Below are 26,607 nucleotides of genomic sequence, written 5' to 3'. Positions count from 1 at the left end.
CTTCCAATTACAATTCTCAACCTTGACTATTTTAAGATGAGTGAACTTCAACTTCCAGGGAATTCTAGAGTTGAAAGTCAACACATTTTAAAGTTGTCAGGGTTGAGAAACATTATTGTAGCTGATGCTCTTTAGAGCATTTCTTGACAAAGATTTTCATATCTCAATAAATATTATTGATAGACATAATATGAAAAAACCCAGATTGAATTGAATAAACCTTCCTTTCTCCTGTTTTTACCTATAAGAATATACTCTCTGAGCCCCTTTACTGAATATTTTACATAAAAATCAATGTTCACCATCACCAGCAAATCTTTGTCATCTGCAACTACTTGGCTCTTTGAAAACTGCTTTCTGTTTCTTTTTAATGTAAATTAAAAATTACATTACATTAATGTAATGTAAATATAAAGGACAGTTGTTTTGCCTAGTCTTTTCTGGTATCTTCTGCTGCATTATAGTGCTTTCTGATCTTCTCCAACCTCATTTCTTCATTCTTAAGGACTCATATTGAACTTAATTATTATTAACAGACTATATTCAGTATTGAGAGCCAGTTAGTATAGTGATTAAAGACACTGGGCTAGAAATTGGGATACTGTGTTCTAGATCTGCGTTAGCACAAGGAAGCTAAGTGACTTTGGACCAGGAAAACTTCAGGGATTTATTCTTGTGATCATCAGCAATTGATAATTGATTTATCTTCCCCTCCAAACAATTAATATTAAGCAGATATACACCTAGCTTTTTCTTACTCTCCTCCCTAGCCCTTCTCATGGATACCTTAAGTTTCCCCTGGAACAGTTTTGGAATATTGGGGCATTAATGATATTAAGACTTTATTCCATTAAATAAAATGACATATAATCTGGTGTCCTTTGCCCCACCTATGGCCAAATGCTATTAATTTTATTTGTTCAATTTACATGGATGCTTGTTCCACCTTTTTGGATTATTTGAATTTTTAACTATAAAACAACTTCATTTCCTAATTTTTCAAATAATCAAAACTTTTGAAATGGCAATGCTGTATGTTTTACAAATCATAACCTTTTGTGTTAAGAGTAGATATTATGTAATGTGTGATTGAAAGTCTTTATAAAGATGATTTTCTGCAGATAATTATGATAGAGTAATTGTGAGTAATCCTTGCATTTTCTGTAATTAACTAATAGTTGTGGCATTTATAAATAGAACCTCCATGTTAATTTATAGGATATCTCTGCAAAGCAGTTGTGGTAGTTCCCTGCTTTTCATTATTATTTTTTGTGGAAGTGGGATACGAATTAGATGGATTGTTGGACTGATCAACTCCTGTTGTAAAATCTCTTGTTATTTAAAAAATAATAATATATGTGTTTGTTTTCAGATTGAAGCATGTAGACTTTTTAGCAAATTTTCTGTCAGACCAAGCAGTCTAGAAGCTATTCCTGCAATTATCGAGAAGGTAAAAGATAAAAAGTAATAATATGTAATTCTTTTCATGTAGCTCTGTGAGGCACAAATAGCACTGGAAAATTGTCATATGGCTGGTGATGCCTGAATAAATGAATGGGTTCAGTTATTTATATTTGAGGGTAATAGATAATCAAAACAGCATCTAACTTTAGAAAATGACCAGTATCTTTTAAGATGTTAGCATTATATGTTAATATTATTTCATAAATATGTTAGCTATGTAATTTTATACAGTGTGATTGTAGACAATGATGATAATAATTTATGCACACACACTTAGCTTATAATATATAATTGATTGACAGAATCACCACCAGTCAATTGCTAAAGGAACAGCTTACATTCTGCAATATTACCTATAACATCATCAAACAACATCTGCCTATCTCAGGTCCTTAGGAAGGACTCATTAGGTGAATAAAAATGCAAAATACAGTCTAAATATCTGGTTGATTTCAACCAACCATGATAATAATAATGGCATAAACCAGTAGTGCTGGTCATAGTGGTTATCAGAGCTTAGAAAAGCTGTACATTTACAAAATTTCTAACTCAATTACAAATGACCATAAAAATGATTTATAAGAATCCTTACATTAGAGCTTTTGCTCCAAGAGTCTTTAAATGAGCCTGCAGTTCAATTTACATTTTGAGGGGGACGTCACTGTTATAGCATGGCTGTGCTGCAATGCACAACCCCAAGATACAAAAGATTTGCTACAGGAAAAACAAGCCCATTTTCAAGGAATATCTATCTAGGAGTCATGTTTGTTGTAGAATTCAGCCAGGGATTTTGATTGATGACTCCAAATCTATTTGTTCATAGAGCTAAATAAATCATGGATATGCTTATTTACAGACTGAATCCAAGTTATTCATTCTTCAGTAGAGGGATGTTTATTTTGTCCATTGTTTACTTAATGCATTTTTATCAATAAGAACTGGTATAATTAAAAATAAAATAAAACCTTAATTATGATTACTGCCATATATTTTATCTTCCAACTTCTCTAATCAATCTAGGCTGTCAGAACCAGTATTTATGGACGCCCAGGTGCCTGCTATATTGACATACCTGGAGACTTTGTAAATCTGACAGTGAAGAAAAGCTCTGTCAAGTGAGTTGTTACCATTATAAATAGCAAATTGTTTCTACCGATAATGTTGTGGTACTTTTACCATACTTATGGTTTCTCATGGGTTATATGCTTAATAAAGGTAGATATTGACTCTAAAAACTACCTATAGCACAAAATATTTTCTGGCATGAGAAACTTTAAAGAAATGTAAGTCAGACTCATCAGAACTTGGTAACTAACTGGTCCCATCCAATGAACTCTAACTTTTTAAATTTATTCTTCGACAAACTTTTATAAGGAAATTATTTAAAATGAAAGATAAAACAATTGAGGTCAAGATTATTTAAATGAATGTTTAATTCCATGAGTGACTCAGATATAGAAATGCATCCTTAAGAATAATTAAATGGGATTTAATGTTAACTCATTGCTTAAATAAAACACTTCAGATTTTGGAAGGGATCTCAGGATTTCCAAATCATATGCCACATCCAGTATTTTACAAAGGAATGCCAGAGCATTGGCAGGTGTCTCAAGCATGAATTTCCCCATTTAAAAAAAAAAAGGTTTCTTAAGATGAAAAAAGGTATGCTGAAAAAATGCCAGCAAATGAAACATTTTTCTTTAGAATCAAAATGTAACTCTACTTTAGGACAAAGACTTTCCGGGTCTGTTTCCCATAACTTTAAGATATAATTAAGGAATGGAAGCTAAACTGATCTCCTTTCAAATACATAGACAATGGCCACATGAATCGTTATCAGTTTGAGAGCCACCATTACAGGAATACCGTATTTTCACCCATATAACCCGCCCACGCAAATAACCCGCCCACGCGAATAACCCGCAGGTTTTCGGGATCGTGTAAAATATTTTCCGTATACCCCGCCCACGCATATAACCCGCGATGAGTAAGGGAGAAGGGAAACAGCTGAGATCGGTGGGGGCTAAAGAAACGGAGGAAATAGCCTGCGCAAGCTGGGGGAGAATTGGAGGAACAGAGAAGAGAAACAGCTGAGATCGGGGGGGCTAAAGAAACGGAGGAAATAGCCTGCGCAAGCTGGGGGAGAGTTGGAGGAACGGAGAAGAGAAACAGCTGAGATCGGGGGGGCTAAAGAAAGGGAGGAAATAGCCTGCGCAAGCTGGGGGAGAGTTGGAGGAACGGAGAAGAGAAACAGCTGAGATCGGGGGGGGCTAAAGAAACGGAGGAAATAGCCTGCGCAAGCTGGGGGAGAGTTGGAGAAACGGAGAAGAGAAACAGCTGAGATCGGGGGCGCTAAAGAAACGGAGGAAATAGCCTGCGCAAGCTGGGGGAGAATTGGAGGAACGGAGAAGAGAAACAGCTGAGATCGGGGGGGCTAAAGAAACGGAGGAAATAGCCTGCGCAAGCTGGGGGAGAGTTGGAGGAACGGAGAAGAGAAACAGCTGAGATCGGGGGGGGGCGCTAAAGAAACGGAGGAAATAGCCTGCGCAAGCTGGGGGAGAATTGGAGGAACGGAGAAGAGAAACAGCTGAGATCGGGGGGGGGCGCTAAAGAAACGGAGGAAATAGCCTGCGCAAGCTGGGGGAGAGTTGGAGAAACGGAGAAGAGAAACAGCTGAGATCGGGGGCGCTAAAGAAACGGAGGAAATAGCCTGCGCAAGCTGGGGGAGAATTGGAGGAACGGAGAAGAGAAACAGCTGAGATCGGGGGGGCGCTAAAGAAACGGAGGAAATAGCCTGCGCAAGCTGGGGGAGAGTTGGAGAAACGGAGAAGAGAAACAGCTGAGATCGGGGGCGCTAAAGAAACGGAGGAAATAGCCTGCGCAAGCTGGGGGAGAATTGGAGGAACGGAGAAGAGAAACAGCTGAGATCGGGGGGGGGGGCGCTAAAGAAACGGAGGAAATAGCCTGCGCAAGCTGGGGGAGAGTTGGAGAAACGGAGAAGAGAAACAGCTGAGATCGGGGGCGCTAAAGAAACGGAGGAAATAGCCTGCGCAAGCTGGGGGAGAATTGGAGGAACGGAGAAGAGAAACAGCTGAGATCGGGGGGGGGCGCTAAAGAAACGGAGGAAATAGCCTGCGCAAGCTGGGGGAGAGTTGGAGAAACGGAGAAGAGAAACAGCTGAGATCGGGGGCGCTAAAGAAACGGAGGAAATAGCCTGCGCAAGCTGGGGGAGAATTGGAGGAACGGAGAAGAGAAACAGCTGAGATCGGGGGGGGGCGCTAAAGAAACGGAGGAAATAGCCTGCGCAAGCTGGGGGAGAGTTGGAGGAACGGAGAAGAGAAACAGCTGAGATCGGGGGGGGGGGCTAAAGAAACGGAGGAAATAGCCTGCGCAAGCTGGGGGAGAGTTGGAGGAACGGAGAAGAGAAACAGCTGAGATGGGGGGGGGGCTAAAGAAACAGAGGAAATAGCCTGCGCAAGCTGGGGGAGAATTGGAGGAACGGAGAAGAGAAACAGCTGAGATCGGGGGGGCTAAAGAAACGGAGGAAATAGCCTGCGCAAGCTGGGGGAGAATTGGAGGAACGGAGAAGAGAAACAGCTGAGATCGGGGGGGCTAAAGAAAGGGAGGAAATAGCCTGCGCAAGCTGGGGGAGAGTTGGAGGAAGGGAATATCTTCCCGATTCCCCCATCTCCTCGCCCGTAGAACTGAAACAAGAGCTGCCCAAATATCTCCCGGCCCTTCAGGGCTGCCGTAGCGTGGAAGAATGTACTCCTTCACTTCAGAGCGGGGCTAGGAGAGCTTTTCCTCCCACGGAGTTCAATAAAATAAAATAAGGTAGATGGAAGGGAGGGAGGAAGAAGGGTCCCTCCCTCTTACTTTCTGCCCATTGAGATGAACCAGAGCCCTTCTCCCCGTAACATCCCCCATTTCTCCCACGATCCTTGCAGGCAAAGCGTTGAATTCCCTGGCAAAGAACAAATGGCAGGAAGGGAGAATCCGGCTCCTTTATCGTAGGGAGAAGAAAAACCAACCAACCCCCCAACTTCTCCCTTCGTTTTCATTCCTTGCCCTTTCCAATTGTCAAGCTTTTTGCCTCATTCTTCCTACTTCCCACGGAGAAGTAAAACTCCTTAACCGGGGTAGGCTTTTAAGGCACCTCCACCCTCTTCAACTCCTCCCCCCTCCCTCATACACACATAAAGTGTCCCGCTTTGCCTTCCTTCCCCCCCCCCGCCCCCAAACGTGTCTGCTGCTTCAGCTTCACATGCCTCAACTCTGTTCCAGCTGCATAATTTTGGTTTAGGACCCAGGGCTTCTTCTTCTTTTTTTTTTTTTTTTAAGGAGAGGTGATATGTGTGTGTGTGTGTGTCTCCTTTATCGTAGGAAACGTTTCTGAGGTTTATGGAGCTTAAAGGTTCAAGTGCTTTTTGCCTCATTCTTCCTACTTCCCACGGAGAAGTAAAACTCCTTAACTGCTCAGGTTGGGAGCTCAAAAGGGAAAAATTATATGCTGGACCTTTCCCCCTCCTCCCCATCAGGGCCCTTTACACATTTCCCCCTCTCCTGTGTTTTGTGTGTGTGTGTGCGCGCGTGCTTGTGTGTTTGTGTGTGTTTGAACGAGAAGAAGTCCTGCGGAAGTCAAGTCATTCTTCCTACTTCTCCGTGGGAAGTAGGAAGAATGAGGCAAAAAGCACTTGAACCTTTAAGCTCCATAAACCTCAGAAACGTTTCCTACGATAAAGGAGACACACACACACACACATATCACCTCTCCTTAAAAAAAAAAGAAGAAGAAGCAGCCCTGGGTCCTAAACCAAAATTATGCAGCTGGAACAGAGTTGAGGCATGTGAAGCTGAAGCAGCAGACACGTTTGGGGGCGGGGGGGGGGAAGGGAGGCAAAGCGGGACACTTTATGTGTGTATGAGGGAGGGGGGGAGGAGTTGAAGAGGGTGGAGGTGCCTTAAAAGCCTACCCCGGTTAAGGAGTTTTACTTCTCCGTGGGAAGTAGGAAGAATGAGGCAAAAAGCACTTGAACCTTTAAGCTCCATAAACCTCAGAAACGTTTCCTACGATAAAGGAGACACACACACACACATATATCACCTCTCCTTAAAAAACAAAAGAAGAAGAAGAAGAAGCCCTGGGTCCTAAACCAAAATTATGCAGCTGGAACAGAGTTGAGGCATGTGAAGCTGAAGCAGCAGACACGTTTGGGGGCGGGGGGGGGGAAGGAAGGCAAAGCGGGACACTTTATGTGTGTATGAGGGAGGGGGGGAGGAGTTGAAGAGGGTGGAGGTGCCTTAAAAGCCTACCCCGGTTAAGGAGTTTTACTTCTCCGTGGGAAGTAGGAAGAATGAGGCAAAAAGCTTGACAATTGGAAAGGGCAAGGAATGAAAACGAAGGGAGAAGTTGGGGGGTTGGTTGGTTTTTCTTCTCCCTACGATAAAGGAGCCGGATTCTCCCTTCCTGCCATTTGTTCTTTGCCAGGGAATTCAACGCTTTGCCTGCAAGGATCGTGGGAGAAATGGGGGATGTTACGGGGAGAAGGGCTCTGGTTCATCTCAATGGGCAGAAAGTAAGAGGGAGGGACCCTTCTTCCTCCCTCCCTTCCATCTACCTTATTTTATTTTATTGAACTCCGTGGGAGGAAAAGCTCTCCTAGCCCCGCTCTGAAGTGAAGGAGTACATTCTTCCACGCTACGGCAGCCCTGAAGGGCCGGGAGATATTTGGGCAGCTCTTGTTTCAGTTCTACGGGCGAGGAGATGGGGGAATCGGGAAGATATTCCCTTCCTCCAACTCTCCCCCAGCTTGCGCAGGCTATTTCCTCCCTTTCTTTAGCCCCCCCCATCTCAGCTGTTTCTCTTCTCCGTTCCTCCAACTCTCCCCCAGCTTGCGCAGGCTATTTCCTCCGTTTCTTTAGCGCCCCCCCCGATCTCAGCTGTTTCTCTTCTCCGTTTCTCCAACTCTCCCCCAGCTTGCGCAGGCTATTTCCTCCGTTTCTTTAGCGCCCCCCCCCCCGATCTCAGCTGTTTCTCTTCTCCGTTCCTCCAATTCTCCCCCAGCTTGCGCAGGCTATTTCCTCCGTTTCTTTAGCGCCCCCGATCTCAGCTGTTTCTCTTCTCCGTTTCTCCAACTCTCCCCCAGCTTGCGCAGGCTATTTCCTCCGTTTCTTTAGCGCCCCCCCCGATCTCAGCTGTTTCTCTTCTCCGTTCCTCCAATTCTCCCCCAGCTTGCGCAGGCTATTTCCTCCGTTTCTTTAGCGCCCCCCATCTCAGCTGTTTCTCTTCTCCGTTTCTCCAACTCTCCCCCAGCTTGCGCAGGCTATTTCCTCCGTTTCTTTAGCGCCCCCCCCCCGATCTCAGCTGTTTCTCTTCTCCGTTCCTCCAATTCTCCCCCAGCTTGCGCAGGCTATTTCCTCCGTTTCTTTAGCGCCCCCGATCTCAGCTGTTTCTCTTCTCCGTTTCTCCAACTCTCCCCCAGCTTGCGCAGGCTATTTCCTCCGTTTCTTTAGCGCCCCCCCCCCGATCTCAGCTGTTTCTCTTCTCCGTTCCTCCAATTCTCCCCCAGCTTGCGCAGGCTATTTCCTCCGTTTCTTTAGCGCCCCCCCCCGATCTCAGCTGTTTCTCTTCTCCGTTCCTCCAATTCTCCCCCAGCTTGCGCAGGCTATTTCCTCCGTTTCTTTAGCGCCCCCGATCTCAGCTGTTTCTCTTCTCCGTTCCTCCAATTCTCCCCCAGCTTGCGCAGGCTATTTCCTCCGTTTCTTTAGCGCCCCCCCCGATCTCAGCTGTTTCTCTTCTCCGTTCCTCCAATTCTCCCCCAGCTTGCGCAGGCTATTTCCTCCGTTTCCTTAGCGCCCCCGATCTCAGCTGTTTCTCTTCTCCGTTCCTCCAATTCTCCCCCAGCTTGCGCAGGCTATTTCCTCCGTTTCTTTAGCGCCCCCGATCTCAGCTGTTTCTCTTCTCCGTTCCTCCAATTCTCCCCCAGCTTGCGCAGGCTATTTCCTCCGTTTCTTTAGCGCCCCCCCGATCTCAGCTGTTTCTCTTCTCCGTTCCTCCAATTCTCCCCCAGCTTGCGCAGGCTATTTCCTCCGTTTCTTTAGCGCCCCCGATCTCAGCTGTTTCTCTTCTCCGTTCCTCCAATTCTCCCCCAGCTTGCGCAGGCTATTTCCTCCGTTTCTTTAGCGCCCCCGATCTCAGCTGTTTCTCTTCTCCGTTCCTCCAATTCTCCCCCAGCTTGCGCAGGCTATTTCCTCCGTTTCTTTAGCGCCCCCCCCGATCTCAGCTGTTTCTCTTCTCCGTTCCTCCAATTCTCCCCCAGCTTGCGCAGGCTATTTCCTCCGTTTCTTTAGCCTACACCGATCTCAGCTGTGTTTTTTTTTAAAACCAAAATGCTTCGGCAGTGAAGCCCTTTCACAGAGCAAAGCAGAAGAAGGGAGGGGTGTCTGTGTGTGTGAAAACGGAGCCACAGCCGCGCCGCCGCCTCCTCCCCTTCCCTTTCTGCCGGACTTCCAAGCCCAGAGAAGGCGAGGAGCTGCAGAATCCAGGCTTCCTCTCACCTCCTGCTTCTTCCTGGTCGCTTCGCCCATAGCCAGGGGTGGGGTTTTCACGAAGGCGTCCCGAAACCCAAGCAGGGAGAAAAGGGAGAAAAGGAGCCCGAGCCGCCGAGCCAGCCCACTGCCCCGAGGAAAGTGGTGGTCCTAAGCTCTCCCTTTACCGGTAGTTAATCTGTGTAAAATATTTTACGTATACCCCGCCCACTTTTATACCCCGCAGGGGGGCGCTGTGCATGTAAAAAACGCATATAACCCGCGGGTTATATGGGTGAAAATACGGTACTCAATTTTTACCTTTCAATTGCTATGTCTTATGTTCCTTTCAAAGCTTTACAGCAACTTTCCTATTTTTTTAAATGGATATTACATTTGAGGCTGTAATGTATTGTTTGCTTTTGATCTTGTTCCTTGAGAATAAATGTGAGAGAACGTAAAGAACCCATGTAAAGAAGCATTTGAAAAAAAGCTACCCGGAAATTAATTGAATATAATCTTTAACTCATTGAAAAAAATAAGTGAAAAAAGAGTGACATTACCATATTCTAATCATATAAAAGAAATTTAATTGTTTAGAAATTAGTATCTGCAGGTTTCATTCTGCTTACATCTGCCCATATGCTACGAAGCAAAATACACAATTTGCCTCTGAATGCAATTTGTTTTAAGATTTTTACCTATGTATTAAAAAGACCTTATTACAGATTAAGCATTTGTAAATACACAAAATGCTAGCTTTACTTTTGAAGGCTAATATTTTTTTCTTTCCACAACTATCTACTGTATTTTTTGCACTGTAAGATGCACTTGATCATAACACACATAGATTTAGAGGTGGAAAACAAGAAAAAAAATGAATATGGAGTGCCATCTCACTGTGAACATGGAACGGGGAACATGGAGCAGCAGTGTAATGAGGGCAGGAGGCAGAGCCTGAGAGGACCACAGATAGGTGTCCTCATGTGCCAGCTCTGCCTATTGACTCCTGCACTGCGGAAGAGAGCCAGAAGAGACGGGCAGTAACAAAGACAAGTCAAAAAATATTTGCTCCATAAGACACACAGACATTTCCACCCATTTTTTGTGGTGGGTGGGTGGGAGGATGGTATATACTTCGATACAACAGAGAATTCTACCCTGTATATTGGGTTGCTTGCTAAGACACTTTCAAACTGAACTCAACTTGTGAGTTCATATATCCATATTGTGGGTTTGGCAACAATATAAAAGTGATTTGCCAGTGACAAGTTTTTGGGGGAAAATCCCAGCTTAGTCTTTGTTTCATTTCTTCAGCAACACATTCTACATTATCAGAAAGTGATTTCCATTAGTTTATGCCTGGTGACAAGGAGGTGATTGTACTTAACAATATAGTCTTCGACTTACAACAATCTCTATTCATCAGAAAAAACATGTGTTTCTATTATTTTCAGAGTTCATATGCTTCTTTATTGTCCTTTAATTTTTAATCTTTAATTGCATATAAACGTTTCTAACTTTGCTTTGCAGTATTTTTTGCTTACGTTTAAGCCAACCATTGATTGGACATAAGTCCAGCAGATAAGCTTGTAAGACACACATTACTTCTTTCTTTCTAGTACAAGTTACAGTATTTCTTCTCAGATCATATTGAAATGTAATGTCTCCCCAATTATATTTTCAAAGTGGATTGAGTCCTGAATTTCTTTTATGAAACAATTTCAGAATATTTTTCTCCACTATAAGAAAATGGATCATTGAACTTGCTTTGATGGTTTCTTTTCTACAGTGGGTATCTCTTGTGAGATAATTTTGCTGTAGGAAATTACTTCTATTGTCGTATTTTTCAGTGTATAAGATACACTTCCCCCCTCCCAAAGTGGGTAGAAATGTCTCTGCATCTTATGCAGTGAATCTTGCTAAAGCCTCCTACCCCTACCCTTTGGCTTTGCCTCCTTGCAGCAAACAGCCTGGTCAGCTTCAGCACAGCTTGATTTAGCACAAGCAGCTGATTGGCGGTTGGATCTGCCTCCCGTAATACCGCCTATTAGCTGTTCCAGGCTGTGGGGATTCCCATCGCCACTGCTGCCAATCTCCCCCTTGCACCCCATTTTCAGCCTCCGCACATTCCATTTTTGGCCTCCATGTGTCCCGTTTTTGGTCTGTTCCAGGTGCCAGGAATAGGCATCAATCCCTGCCACCTGGAACGGGCTGAAAATTGGACCGTGCGGAGGCTTATAATGGGATACATAGGGGTGGCATTAGGCAGCAGTGGTGATGGGTGGCGACAGCCAGGAATGAGCCGTGGTGATCCCTGTAGCCTGGAACAGCTTATAAGAGGTGTTCTGGGAGGCAGAACCAACCGCCAATCAGCTGCTTGTGCTAAATCAGGCTGTTCTGAAGCAGACCAGGCTGTTTGAAAGGTTGTTTGAACCATAAGCCTTTCAACTATCTGGCTGAAACAGGATTAATGTCCTCTAAAAGATCTACTATTCCTGTTATTTTTGTTCCTTTGTATTGGGGGGAGGGGGAACCAGCTGCAGGCATTTGATGCTTTTCCATAACATGAGAGTCAGACATTTTACTAAATCAAATGATAAATCAATTGAAGTTAAATCTTGACTTTCCAATTTGATTCAAATTTTGTCACCTTTGAATCTCCATGGTATGTCCTTAATTCAATCACCTGCTTGTGCTAAATCAGACTGTGCTAAAGCTGACCAGGCTGTTTCCTGCAAGGAGCAAATTGCTGGGAGGTAGAAACAGATTTTTTTCCTTGTTTTTCTCCTCAAAAGCTAGGTGTGTCTTATGGTCAGGAGCATCTTATAGTCAGAAAAATACTGTATATATTGTCTGGTTTTTCCTCTTGAAATCTTTTTGAGCTCATTGATTTTTGATTTTGTAGCTGTAAGAGAGTGTTGCTCTCTGACTCTTAGGAATGATTTTAGTTCTGCCTATCAAAACGAGTAGGAGGAGCAACCTAATTTTCAGGATACTTCCATTCACTATTAAAAAAATAGCTCCATAGTAAGCCAGTGTTTCATTATGCTGAGAATGCAATATGTTCACATTAGTTGCTTCTCATAATAATAGCCTGAAATGATAAGACACAAATTAAATTGTTGCTTATTTATTCTGTTGTTTATTCCAGGTCTTTTGTGAGGATTAGTTTTTATTCTGTTTTACAGGTACATTGATTGCTGTCCTGCACCTCCTATCAGTATGGCTGAAGAGATGACCATTTCAAAAGCAGTTTCATTTATTTTACATTCCAAGAAACCACTTTTAATTATTGGCAAAGGTAACCTTATTTCAGTTCTATCAAAACAAACAAACACCCTATTCCCTAAAAACTGCAAAATATAATAATTGAAATGTTTCTTTCCTTGTCATATTGTTTAGTCTATTCATAAAATAAGTAAATATTTTGTCTGTTGAAATTAAAATGTTTAGTCTATTTATAAAATAAGTAAATAAATTATTTTGTCTGTTGAAATTAATATGTCTCAGGGATTTTTTTTGCCTATTAAACAAAATATAATAACTTTCTCTGAAAATATTTGGTTGCTAAACATCTTTTTTTAAGAAATTGTACTTTTAATTTTTTTTTAACTCTGAATATAATGATAATGCAGGGTTATCACCACAGTGGATGGGAAGTAAAATTATTTTTTTAAAAGTGGATTACCTTAAAATTGAATTATTAGACTTTCTAGGGAGCAACATACCTATTTTAGAATTTAATTTAGAGGGAGGGAAAAAATTGTAAATATTGGACCATATTGTCCAATCTTGGCAGTATAATTGGCAGAAAAAAGGGATCTTGACAGTTGCATAGAGTTGACATTTACCATACTTCTGCAAAGGGAGAGACTATATTAGACAACTGCTTTGCTATAAAATGATGCCAGATGAATTTGTAATTTAAAATGTTTAATTATTATTTTAAGTAAATGGCTTGTTCAAAATGCATAGATTATTATTTTGAATTCTTGCATGTTGTCAAATCAGAAATTTTGATTGTAACAATCATTCTTTTTATAGGTCAGTTTTAATTGAAAACACTAGTCATTATTGGAAAATTTTGCAATCCCAATAAAATATTGTAAATTTTTAAAGTTTAATACTGCTGCAAATTAACCATATTCTATGGTAAAATATTATCCTTTTGTATGCAAGACTTTATTAATACGAATCTGCATATTATTTTTTTTCTAACATTCAAATGAAGATATAAGTGGCTCTTAACAACATCATCAGTAAACAGCAATACTGGATTGGTCATAGAAAAAGTTAATAGGGTACTGAAATAATGTCATGGAGCTTTTATGGTGGTGGGTATGTCTCTTAGGTGCTGCTTACTCACATGCTGAAAACAGCATCAGGAAATTGGTGGACCAGTGTGGGCTTCCATTTTTGCCTACGCCAATGGGGAAGGGAGTTGTTCCTGACAACCATCCATATTGTGTGGCTGCAGCCAGATCTAGGTAAATACACAAATAGAGCCTTACCTTCCAACCTTTGAAATTAAGGATAAAGAGCATACTAGTTATCACTGTTACAAGAGCAAAAATAACATAATGGTAAAGGTACCAAGGTCATATTAGGAATTTATTGGGAGATAACTTAGTCAATAAACCACAATTAAACAATCCACCTTTCCAGTTTAGAGGAGTAGGAATCATTCCAAATCTCCAAACTGATAATACTTTGGAGTGATAAAGAGCAACGTTCAATTAAAGTGATTAAAGAACACAAAATTTTAATTGCTATTCTCTATATTTTTAATATATATGAAAATAAACTAATTCACTTCTTTTCTTTTTAATGATTAGGGCACTACAATATGCTGATGTGATAGTATTACTTGGAGCCAGACTGAATTGGATTCTGCATTTTGGACTTCCACCAAGATTTCAGCCAGATGTAAAAGTTATTCAGGTATTCAGACAAATATTTTTATAGATACATTCCAGAGCTATTTTTTAAAATAGGGTGCTCTTCAAAGGTAGTTAAAGTACAATGCGCAAAATGTTCAATGCAATTTTCCATGTTTGCTTGGGACCTGGAACTTATTATATATTTAAAAAGCAGCAGTTGGACAGAAGGCTGGTATAGTCGGAATGTATACCGAGTGCAAGATTTACTGGAGACAGGATAAGTGAAAAATAATGTAACATCAGTTTTAAAAAAATTTAATCATCCAAACACATCTGCATAATTATGGTTAAAAGACAGGATGTTAAATCAAGAGCAAAAATTTTTAGAGAAAAAAACGCTAGTTCCTGATGTGATCAGAGATCTCTTTGATTTAAATTTTTCTTGAAAAAGTTTCCTCTTAAAGTGCTTTAGAGACAAATTTTATTTGCCTTTCTGGCTTTTTCTGTTCCTTGGTGGAGTTTCTTTTTTTGCTTGCTTTTAGAGGCAATATGTCTCATCGAGCCTGAGGTTTTTATTTGAAATATGTTGTAAATCTTAGGCAAAAAGAGAAAGAACAACTAAAGGGAAACAAGTAGTTCATATTTTCCTTTTCTGAACTAAAAACTGAAGCCCTGGGGTTTAAGAGATTTGAGATTTATTAGATTTATATGCCGCCCTTCTCCCAAGGACTCAGGGCGGCATACAACAATTAAAATATAATATAAGTATACATAATATAAAAGTTAAAAATATAAATATAATATACATAATATAAAAGTTTTTTAAAAATTAAATGGAGTATCCCAAACCCAATTAAAATTGACAATACATTTTTTAAAAAAAAATTAGAATTAAAATTAACAGTGATCAATACTTAATTTTATTTTGTTTAGGCCAGGCTGGCTTGCTGGAAAAGCCAACTTTTTAGGGCGCGTCGGAAAGACCGGAGGTCGGGAATTAAATGAAGCTCCGGGGGCAGTTCATTCCAGAGGGAAGGCGCTCCCACAGAGAAGGCTCTTCCCCTGGGGGTCACTAGCTGACACTGTCTGGCCGACGGCACCCTGAGGAGGCCAACTCTGTGGGATCGCACTGGACGATGGGAGGCTACCGGTGGCAGTAGGTGGTCTTGCAGGTACCCTGGGCCTAAGCCATGGAGCGCTTTAAAGGTCATAATTAGTATCTTGAATCGCACCCGGAAGACAACCGGCAACCAGTGCAGGCCACCTAAAAGGGGTGTAACATGGGAGCACCTAGGTGCTCCCATGATAACCCGCGCAGCTGCATTCTGGACCAGTTGAAGCTTCCGGGGGCTCTTCAAGGACAGCCCCATGTAGAGAGTGTTACAGTAGTCCAGGCGAGAAAGGCTGAGGGCATGAGTGACTGTGCACAGAGCATCCCGATCCAGGAAGGGGCGCAACTGACGTACCAGGCGAACCTGGTAAAAGGCCTCCCTGGTCACGGCCATCAGGTGTTCTTCTAAACTAAGCCATGTACCCAGGAGGATGTCCAGATTGCGGGCCCTTTCTGAGGGGGCGAAAATTTCTCTCCCCATCATCAAAGATGGAACAAGATGCACAAATTGGGATGACGGAAACCACAGCCACTCCGTCTTGGAGGGATTGAGCTTGAGCCTGTTCCTTCCCATCCTGATCCGCACAGCCTCCAGGCATCGGGACACCACGTCGAGGGCATCGTTTGGGTGGTCTGGGGTAGAGATGAAAAGTTGGGTATCATCAGCATATTGATGATATCGTACCCCAAAACCACAGATGATCTCACCCAGTGGTTTCATATATATGTTGAACAGGAGGGGTGAGAGAACCGACCCCTGGGGCACCCCACAAGTGACGCGCCTCGGGGTTGATCCTTGCCCTCCAGTCAACACAAACTGCGATCAATCCGACAGGTAGGAGGAGAACCACCGTAAAACGGTGCCCTCCACTCCCAACCCCCCGAGTTGTCACAGTAGGATACCATGGTCGATGGTATCGAAAGCCGCTGAGAGGTCTAATAGGACCAGGACAGAGGAGCAGCCCCTGTCCCGGGCCCGCCAGAGATCATCGACCAACGCGACCAATGCCGTCTCCGTGCTGTATCCGGGCCTGAAACTCGACTGAAACGGATCTGGGTAGACAGCTTCATCCAGGGACTGGGGAAGCTGACGTGCTACCGCACTCTCAACAACTTTCGCTACAAAGCGAAGGTTGGAGACCGGATGATAGTTGGCTAAAGAAGCTGGGTCCAGGGAAGGTTTCTTAAGGAGGGGCCTCACCACCGCCTCCTTCAAGGCGGTGGGAAAGAACCCCTCTCTCAATGAAGCGTTAGTAATCGCCTGGAGCCAGCCTCGTGTCACCTCCCGGGCAGCCGAGACTACCCAAGAGGGACACGGGTCCAGTACACACGTGGCAACACTGAGTCTCCCCATAATCCTGTCCATGCCCTCGGGGGTCACAGGATCAAACTCATCCCAGATGGTCTCCACAAGATTCATCCCTGTCGACTCGCTCGAATCTACCCAGTGAGAGTCCAAACTTGTCCGGATCTGAGCGATTTTATCCTGCAGATACTGAACAAATTCTTTAGCCCTACCCTGCAAGGGGTCTTTCTCAGCTCCTTGGTTAAGTAAGGAACGGGTCACCCTAAACAGGGTGGCTGGGCAGTTATCTGCGGACGCGATAAGAGCAGAAAAATGTTGCCGTTTTGCCGCTTTTATCGCCACTAAGTAGGATTTAATATGAATTCTTACTAATGTTCGATCAGATTCGGACTGGCTGGCCCTCCAATCACTCTCTAGGTGTCTTTTCCGGCGTTTCATCTCCCAGAGCTCCTCGCTAAACCAGGGGGCTACCCAGGATCGACACCGGGTCAGAGGCTGCAAAGGCACAACATGATCCAAAGCCCCAGTGGCCACCCTATCCCAGGCTTCCACTAGGGCTTCGGTCGAGTTGTGAGCAAGGGATTCAAGAAAAGTCCCAAGCTCCATCAGGAACCTTTCAGGGTCCATCAGGCGCCTGGGGCGGAACCATCTAGTCGGTTCCGCCTCCCTGCGGTGAGGGGTAGCAGTATGGAAGTCAAGCCTGATGAGGAAATGATCTGACCATGACAAGGGTTGGATAGAAATATCCCCTAAATCTAGATCATTCATCCACTGCCCAGAGACAAAAATCAGGTCGAGCGTGCGTTCCCCATTATGGGTAGGGTCTTGAATTAACTGAGTTAGGTCCATAGCCGTCATGGAAGCCATGGACTCCTGAGCTGACTCAGATGTCTCACCAATGGAAGGCAGATTGAAATCCCCCAGGATCATAAGCCTGGGGAAATCAACCACCAATCCAGCTAACACATTCAGCAGCTCCAGCAGGGCCGATGAAACGTAGCAGGGAGACAGGTACGTAACAAAAGGCCCACCTGAACTCCAAGGCACTATTTCACAAAAAGGGACTCACACCCGCCTATCTGAGGCACAGTGACCTCCTGAGGTCTAAAGAAACCTGTTATTGCTTAAGTCACCATCTAATTTTTTTTCCTGCAAGGAGATAATTCGTTTGCTTCTTTGCTTTCTTGGTGTTTTTTCACAGGTAGACATTTGTGCTGAAGAGCTGGGAAACAATGTGAAACCTGCTGCAGCCTTGTTGGGAGACATAAAAGCAGTGACTGATCAGGTAACATGCTCTCTTATGTAAGTGCCATTCTCTGTTGGTTGGATGTAGGAGCTGAGTTGAAGTATTTGATGGGAAATCATTTTGGTTGACCAAATGTGCACCAGCATGCTGGAAAATGTAACAGTACATTTCTAAAGCTAATTATTTTTGTATACAGATCTATATATATAGGGTATATACATATATATACATATATTCATATTATATGATATTATTCACAATCATTTTGCTATATTCTTAGCTTTTAGATGAATTTAACAGGAAACTTTGGAAATACCCTTCAGATACAGATTGGTGGAAAGATCTTCGAGCTAAAATGCAAAGCAACATGGCAACATCTAAGGTATCATTTTGATATGTATCAGGAAGGAGTTCGGCTTTTTAAAAAAAAGCAAAGTCATGTGGCAATAAATATGTTAATAAATTTATTATTGCATAACATATTTCAGTATTATCCAGCTAAAAGCATGAATACTTCCATGGCTGGAAGAGATATAAACTGCGAGGTCAGAAGAAAAGGAAATGAAGACAGGCCATTTATACATACACACACACTTTTTTGAAAAAGCATTTTCCCTTCAAACAACTTTAGCAAAGTGTAGTCAATTACAATTTAGTCAAACTTCAATTAAAAGAATGACTAGGGCCAGTTGTACTAATACACTATTAAACAAAATCATTCCAAGGGTGTGACCTAAAATCATTAAGGTTCCCAGCATGAATCCCAAAACAATATATCCTGGGATTTATGGTCTGCCTTACCTTCACTAAAATCAGCATTACTTCATAGCAATAGCAATAGCAGTTAGACTTATATACCGCTTCATAGGGCTTTCAGCCCCTCTCTAAGCGGTTTACAGAGTCAGCATATTGCCCCCAATAACAATCCGGGTCCTCATTTTACCCACCTCGGAAGGATGGAAGGCTGAGTCAACCCTGAGCCAGTGAGATTTGAACAGCCGACCTGCAGAACTGCAGTCAGCTGAAGTAGCTTGCAGTCCTGCATTTAAACACTGCGCCACCTCGGCTCTTATTATGATTTTTTAAAGACATTTATCATGGAGAATGGACCTGAAATCCCACATAAGATGTTGGAAACTGATAACTAAGTACAGGAATTGTTTGACTGCAGTTATTCCAAATGAAATTGGTGGAATCAGTTACTGAATCCAGTGGGTTGATTACTTCTCCATATTGGTTTATTAGACACTGGATGACTTCAATGAACAAAATAAAGTCAGCATTAAACTCTGGTTTCAATGAACAAAATAAAGTCAGCATTAAACTCTGGTTTTATTTATTTACTCAGATTCCCTTGGTGATTAGAGATTGAAATAGGAAAAATGTATAAACATTAATAAAATACAAAATCCTGATTTTGTAATATTTATATGTTCAGGAAAAGTTGAGCGAGCTGATTTTTAACACCATTTTCTCATTCATTTAAGGCACTATCACTAGAAAAACAGTTGCCAATGAATTACTATACAGTATTCCATCATGTAAGGGAACTTTTGCCAAAGGATTGTATTCTGATCAGTGAGGGAGCAAATACAATGGATATTGGGCGCACCATGCTCCCAAATTATCTTCCTCGGCACAGGTAAATATATATTAGTTTCCTTCTGAGTAAATATTTTGACAATTTGTATTCAATTTGCTTGGAAGGACAAATAAAGATAATTTATATTTACATTCCTGATATTAGCACATGCTGATGAAACATTTACTTCAATTTACATTTTTTACCTCCATATTTTACCATCCAGATAAAGTTCTTAGTTAAATATAAATATAAAAGGAAACTATTATGTATTTCATTCTTGTTATGCCAATAGGGAATTAGAAAAAAGTATTGTTTCTTATGAGGAATAGATTTTTTTCTCCACCATCAGGTTACACCATTAAAAATTTCCTATGAAATAATATTTTATAAAATTAGTTAAATAAATGGAACTAGCCAGCCATGAATACTATTTGTTCTATCAGACTTTTAATTCAACAGATAATTTCTAGAACATAGAAAGAACTCTGTCCACCCATTTTCGTTTCCAAAAAGTATAACTTTGATTAGTGAAGTTGTGATTTTAAACAGTTGCTAAACGAGTGGTTGTAACCCAAAGACCACCTGTAATAAGTATACATGCAAGCATTGGAGAGTGGAATTTTTAAAGCAGAAGTGAATGACCCATGATATTGGTGTGATTAGATGCTTCTGTATTTAGGGGCCTTCTGCAAATAAATGGTTCACTCTGGGAAGAAAGGAATGAGAGATCAGAAAATAAAATGTTAGAATGAGTAAACAAAAAGAAAAAGGGGATCCGAGGGAGATAGAATTGATAGCCGTGTCCACTAGCTCAGTTTAATCAGCATGAACTTTGAAATTTGATAATTCAACTTAAAAGCAAGCAGCTAAAAAAGTTGTGTTGTAATTAACAGATTGTAGAAAAACTTTGAAATGTTGATCTGTGACCATAATAAAAATTATCTATTTACAGTATCTGAAATAGCTCTGTTCTTGTCCAGCATTTATTAATTACTTATGTATAAATCAGTATTATTCGTATGTATGTATGTATGTATGTATGTATGTATGTATGTATGTGTGTGTGTGTGTGTGTGTGTGTATATGTATGTATGTATGTATGTATGAATGTTGTATTTGTATTTGTGCTGATAAATAAATAAAGGGAGACTATCAGCACAAATACAACACAAATGTAACAAAAGGCAACATTAAAAATATTGGGTTTCTGTCTGGATGGTCTCTTGTGACGAGCTGATGGACAGAGAATGGAAGCAGTAAGCTTCCTCCCATATTTAGGCATACCAGGGGGTTGTGACACTATATGGTGCCCAGGTTCAAATCCCAGTAAGGGTATGGCTAGCTGATGAGAGCTAAATAGCTTGAAATAGATCTATACTAGTCTCCCTTTATTTATTTATCAGCACAAAATACAATATATATATATACACATACATACACACACACACACACACACACACACACACACAGATACATATATACTATCTATCTGGTATTTATAAAGATATTCCCTATATTCTTAAGAAGTTGGGATTGTGGATGTGAATTAAGAAACCTCCAACAGAAAACATTCTATGATGGAAAAATTTAAATTTATATAAAATATATATTCCTTGTAGGTTGGATGCTGGTACCTTTGGGACAATGGGAGTTGGACTTGGTTTTGCAATTGCAGCTGCTATGGTTGCTAAAACCTGTAATCCTGAGCAGCGAGTGATCTGTATAGAAGGCGATAGTGCATTTGGTTTTTCTGGTATGGAAGTGGAGACACTTTGCAGGTAAAACTTTTGTGCTACCAAATTTTATTTTAAAACAAAAACAAAAACCTCTTCCTGTGCAAAGTGAGAGTTTCTACCATATTATAATTAGAAAACAATCCTTCAAATAGAAAACTGTCCTTCAGATGAGTTCCTTTTCATTAATCACTACAGGCATAACTTGCCAGTCATTATAATCATAGTCAACAACAATGGAATATACACTGGCTTGGACTCAAACACCTGGAAGGATATGCTGAAGCTTGGAGAACCTTCTACATAGTAAGTACTTTGGTGTTGACTTTGATTAGTCTTTAGAATATTTAACTTCTTGCTCTTACAAATTGGATGTTGTACTTAAAGCATTACAAGCTACAGTGTATACAATAAAGTATCATAATGGCTTCAACTTCATCAAACTCTAGAGTTAAATGAAATAAGGGTGGGTGCCATATCATACTACTTCTCATTCCGATATTACCTGTGCTAAATATAGCAGTAGCACCCTTTCCTCACAAATGTGCTCTATTATAGTTATTCTTCTAGGTCCATGATGGCGAACCTAGGGCACAGGTACCACAGGTGGCACGCGGAGCCATTTGTCAGGGCACGTGAGGCGTTGCCCTATCAGCTGGCCAGCGTGCATGTATGCACTGGCCAGCTGAGTTCAGCCTTTTTTAAAGCCATTTTGCCCTCCCCAGGCTCCAGAGGCTTTATAGAAGCCTAGGGAGGGCGAAAACAGCCTTCCCCGCCCCCTTTGGAGGCCCTCTGGAGGCTTTAGGAACTTCCCTGAAGCCTCCGAAGCGCAAAAAACGGCCCTACAGGCAAACTGGAAGTTCGGGAATGGACTTCTGGTTTGCTCATAGGGCCGGTTTAAGCCCCCTGGAGCCTTCAGGGGCCTTCCGGAGGCTTCCCTGAAGGCTCTGGAGGACTAAAAACAGCTCTACGAGCAAAACGGAAGTCACTTCCGGTTTGCTCGTAGGGTCGTTTTTAGTCCTCCGGAGGCTTCAGGGAAGCTCCTGAAACCTCCGGGGGGCCTCCGAGGGGGCGGGGGAGGGTGTTTTCGCTCTCCCCATGCTCCTATAAAGCCTCTGGAGCCTAGGGAGGGTGAAAAAAACATGCAAAAAATTGGGAGTTGTGCCTGTCATGCACGCTTACACACTGCGGGAGGTGGGTATTGCATTATGAGTGCGGCACACCCACACCTGACCCTCCTGCGCTCCCCCCGCTTATGGCATGTGAGCCAAAAAAGGTCCACTATTGCTGTTCTAGGTCAATGTTTCCTAAATTTGGCAGCTTTAGCTGGGGAATTCTGAAAGTAAAAAAGTCCACACATCCTAAATTTGCCAAGTTTGAGAAACAATGACCGAGGGGCTTTAGAGTAGAAATTCCAGCTTCCCTTTCTGCACTGGCCATACTACCTTGAGCAGTGGAATTTTCAAAACCTCTAGAGTATCCCAGAACACTCCTATCTTCTGGAATGAAAGATGGTCATGGTTTTGGTTTTCTGTTTTTAATTGGAAGAGGTAGAGTTCCTCTGTTCCTGAAAAATCAAAAATAAAAAGATACTATCATTAAGAAAGGAGAACCCCAGAGTGGTATACACTTTGCATTCCTAGCATTTCCAATCATTGTCAGTATGGCAGTGGTGAAATGTTATCCTGCATTTTAACTGCTTTTGCCAGGTATCCCCATTCTAAGATCTTGCACATTTCCAAACAGCTGCTGAGAATTCAGAAATGTATAATCCTCTACTTCTGGAAGAAACCAGATTGGAGAATTCTGGTGCAATTGATGCTGGCCCAAATAAGGAAAAAAAGTTTGTATAAATAGAAAGTGGAGAAGATGATAGTGCTTATCATAAAAATAAATAAATAAATAAAAACTAAGCATGGAAAAGATGCACATCAAATAATTGCTATAGTCAATGCTTCCGATAAAGGAGAATATTTGTAACTTAACATTGAAATGAGGGGTTCTTCTGAATGCTTCCATTGTGAAAGAGCTTCCATTCTGAGAATTTTAATTACTAAAAAATTTCACTGAGACTTAAAAATCTGTTAGAGAACTTTGTTGAAATCACCCAGAATGCTTTGAAATTGAACAGAAGAGATCAAAAAGCTGTTTTTCCACCAATGAGATTTCTTCTTCAATAAAATCCTGTTTTAATTAATTAATTAATTAATAGTAATTAATTGGGTCCTGAGCAATTTCCCTGGGGCTTTGGTAAAATGAAGTTCTACTTGTTTAGCAAATTAACAGTGACGTTTTATGATGTTTGATTTCTTGCTTAAGACTGTTAACCCACTACCCTAAGCCAAATCCTTTTACTTAATTTCAGCGCACCTCCAGTAGCTTTGTTGCCAGATGCTCGCTATGAGCAGATTATGTCTGCCTTTGGTGGCAAAGGTTACTTTGTTCAAACACCGGAAGAATTACAAACTGCCCTGAAAAAAAGCTTAGCTGAAAAGCTTGTCCCTTCTCTCCTTAATGTCATGATCAACCCACAATCAGACAGAAAAGAGCAAGTAAGTGTTTGTGGAATTTGTCGTTATTCTTGACTTTTTAATATTAACATTAATTCCATTATTTGATCAGTCCTGAATAATAGATCGTCATTTTTATTAAACATTTACAAAGTGAGTGACGTTTAGAAAATTTTTCAGTATATCCTTGAATATTATAATCTGCTATACCTTGTGTCTGTGTATCATTTCTTGTAGTTTCTTATCCTGAAATGTTGAGTATTGCTACTCCTTTGTATTCTCAGGATTTTCACTGGCTGACCCGTTCTAACATGTAACAGACGATGAAAAAACTTGAAGTAAAATCCCTATGTAAACTCAACGGATGTCCAGATTCAACAGCATAATTACAGTTGCTAGCTGTTCTTACAAATTGAATGAACATGTTGATTGCTATGTATAAGGAAGGATTGCTAATTATATACATTTTGCCATTTTGGGAGAGAAAGGCGAAAGATTTATACGATCTGAAGAGAAACCAGATAAACCAATTTTCTGGGAGAGAAAAGACATCTAACTTCTATTTCTTTTTCCACTGCTTGTATCAGCTTTTGAAAGCATTTACTTTAATGCCTGCCCATTGATCTTAAAAACAAGAGGTACATAACGTACTGATTCACTTTTGCTTTCTTTGTATTTTTATAGCATGGGAATGCAACAGAGCCTTTTCTGTGTCTTTCATTAGAGAAACCTTCGCAAACTATGTACCATTTAGATGTATGATTTAACTCCTGTTGAAATCTATAGTTGCTTAAAACTGCTGGAGTATGCTTAATTTATATCACTGAATATTTTTTTTTCAAATTAAATTACCTTGTTCTGTCAGTCACTTGTATTCTTGTACTCTTATCTACGTTTATTGTTTTAATTGGCTTTGTAGTATGCTTTACTAACTTTAATTGCATATCATCGAGTTTGTATAAGTTGGGCGGCCATATACATTTCTTTAAAAGTCATATTGTTATGAATCTTCTCATAGATACCACGGAGAAGTTAGCAAAAGCTTGAAACCAAATAAATTATTATATGAAAGCATTTGATTAATTTATACTTTAGTATTAAATAGTTTGTGTGTTTTAATCTGGAAAAATGTTGGATATGTTTTAATTCCATATTTGCAATTTATAACATATCCATTTTGTACAATTCTTTTGGAAATAAATCTTTCTTCAAAGCCTAGATAAAATCACCAGAGGGCGCCATTTATTCAAGATGCCTTTAAAACTTAAAAAACAAACACTAATCTGCTGTTTTCAAAGGAATTATTTATTTGTTTGAATTAAAATTAGAATCAGAATGAGAATAGAGCTGAAAAGGACCTTGGCGGTCTTATACTGCCAACAATGTAGGAAACCCTATACCAGTGATGGTGAACCTATTTTGGCTTGCATGCCATAAGGTTGGGGGAGTGCAGGGGGCATGCCACACCCATAATGCAACGCACGACTGCCCCAATGCGCATGCGCGCATGATAGACACTCCCCTCATTTTTGCATACTTTTTTCACCCTCCCCAGGCTCCACAGGCTTTATAGCAAAAACAGCTCACCCACCCACCAGAGGCCCTCTGGAGGCTTTTGGGACCTTCAGGAGGCTTCCCTGAAGCCTCTGGAGGACTAAAAACAGCCCTACAAGAAAACAGGAAGTGACTTCTGGTTTGCTTGTGGGGCCGTTTTTAGTCCTCTGGAGGCCTCAAGGATCTTTAGGAGGCTAAAAACCACCTTACAAGCAAACCGGAAATTAGTCCTCCTGAAGGTCCCTGAAGCCTCCGGAGGGCTTAAACCAACCTTACGAGCAAACCGGAAGTCATTTCCCGAACTTCCTTTGCCCAAAGGGTGAGTTTTTTGTGCTTTGGAGACTTCAGGAAAGCTCCTGAAGCCTCCGGAGGACCTCATGGGTGGGGGGCTGTTTTCGCCCTCCCCAGGCTCCTATAAAGCCTCTGGAGCCTGGGGAGGATGAAAAATGGCTTTAAAAAAGGCTGAACTCAGCTGGCCAGCACGCACATGAGCCCTGGCCAGCTGACAGGGCAACGCCTTGCGTGCCTTGACAAATGGCTCCGTGTGCCACCTGTGGCACGCATGCCATATGTTCACCATCCCGGCCCTATACCATTTCAGAGAAATGGTTGTCCAATCTTTCTTAAAATCTTCCAGTGTTGGAGCATCCACGGCTTCTGGAGGCAAGTCATTCCACTGATTAATTATTCTAACTGTCGGAATTTCTCCTTAGTTTTTGAGTATTTGAGTATTTGAAAATTTATTTATAGGCCGCCCTTTTCCCTGGGGGGACTCAGGGCAGCTTACAACTCAAAGGGAGGGGGATACAAACAATAACACATAAGGACAATACATAATTAAAAATAGAACACAACATTCATACCATTCGGGTGGGGGTGAGTTACATTCTTTAACCCCAGGCCTGACGGGATAGCCAGATTTTAAGGGCTGTGCGGAAGGTCTGGAGGGTGGTGAGGGTGCGAATCTCCACGGGGAGATCGTTCCAAAGGGTCGGAGCTACTACCGAGAAGGCTCTCCTCCGCGTAGTTGCCAGTCGACACTGGCAGATGGAACTCGGAGGAGGCCTAATCTATGTGATCTAATGGGTCGCGAGGAAGTGATTGGCAGGAGGTGGTCTCTCAAGTATCCAGATCCACTACCATGAAGGGCTTTATGGGTGGTAAGTAGCACCTTGAAGCGCACCCGTAGATCGACAGGCAGCCAGTGCAGCTCGCGGAGGATAGGTGTTATGTGGGTGTACCGAGGTGCACCCACAATCGCTCGCGCGGCCGCATTCTGGACTAGTTCTAGGATGTTTCTCTCCTTGATTAGTTTCCATCTATTGCTTCTTGTCCTGCCCTCAGGTACTTTGGAGCATAGCTTGACTCCCTCTTCTTTGTGGCAGTCCCTGAGATATTGGAACATTGCTATCATGTCACCCCTAGGCCTTCTTTCATTAAATCAGACATACTCAATTCCTGCAATCATTCTTCATATGTTTTAACCTCCAGTCCCCTAATAATCTTTGTTGCTCTTTCCTGTACTCTTTCTAGAGTCTCAACATCTTTTTTACATTGTGGCAACCCAAACTGGATGCAATATTCCAAGTGTGATCTTACTAAGGTATTATAAAATGGTTCTAATATTTGATGTTAGTACATCAAATTTGTACATTTGTATAAGTACTTTTGATTTGATGTCTATACAT

The 26,607-nt window shown here is 41.7% G+C and overlaps 1 protein-coding gene across 2 annotated transcripts in view; it reads left to right on the top strand.

Moving 5' to 3' along the window:
- The window catches only part of HACL1 (2-hydroxyacyl-CoA lyase 1), a 33,826-nt gene extending 9,648 nt beyond the window's left edge, over nucleotides 1–24,178 (top strand). For both annotated transcript variants that reach the window (XM_087712819.1, XM_087712820.1), the window contains 12 exons: nucleotides 1,373–1,450; nucleotides 2,485–2,579; nucleotides 12,183–12,295; nucleotides 13,346–13,481; nucleotides 13,830–13,935; nucleotides 17,493–17,576; nucleotides 17,818–17,919; nucleotides 19,025–19,179; nucleotides 20,742–20,900; nucleotides 21,054–21,161; nucleotides 23,221–23,407; nucleotides 23,650–24,178. In XM_087712819.1, the coding sequence (XP_087568945.1) occupies nucleotides 1,373–1,450; nucleotides 2,485–2,579; nucleotides 12,183–12,295; nucleotides 13,346–13,481; nucleotides 13,830–13,935; nucleotides 17,493–17,576; nucleotides 17,818–17,919; nucleotides 19,025–19,179; nucleotides 20,742–20,900; nucleotides 21,054–21,161; nucleotides 23,221–23,407; nucleotides 23,650–23,682 (1,356 nt within the window). In that variant the 3' untranslated portion in view covers nucleotides 23,683–24,178. The remainder of the gene's footprint in view (nucleotides 1–1,372; nucleotides 1,451–2,484; nucleotides 2,580–12,182; nucleotides 12,296–13,345; nucleotides 13,482–13,829; nucleotides 13,936–17,492; nucleotides 17,577–17,817; nucleotides 17,920–19,024; nucleotides 19,180–20,741; nucleotides 20,901–21,053; nucleotides 21,162–23,220; nucleotides 23,408–23,649) is intronic.
- The last annotated feature ends 2,429 nt before the right edge of the window (nucleotides 24,179–26,607 follow it).

The sequence above is a fragment of the Thamnophis sirtalis genome, unplaced genomic scaffold, assembly GCF_051295495.1.
Source record: "Thamnophis sirtalis isolate CommonGarterSnake01/CBP01778 unplaced genomic scaffold, rThaSir2_p1.2 scaffold_4, whole genome shotgun sequence".
NCBI classification, from domain to species: Eukaryota; Metazoa; Chordata; class Lepidosauria; order Squamata; family Natricidae; genus Thamnophis; species Thamnophis sirtalis.
This window is presented reverse-complemented; position numbering and strand designations above follow the sequence as displayed.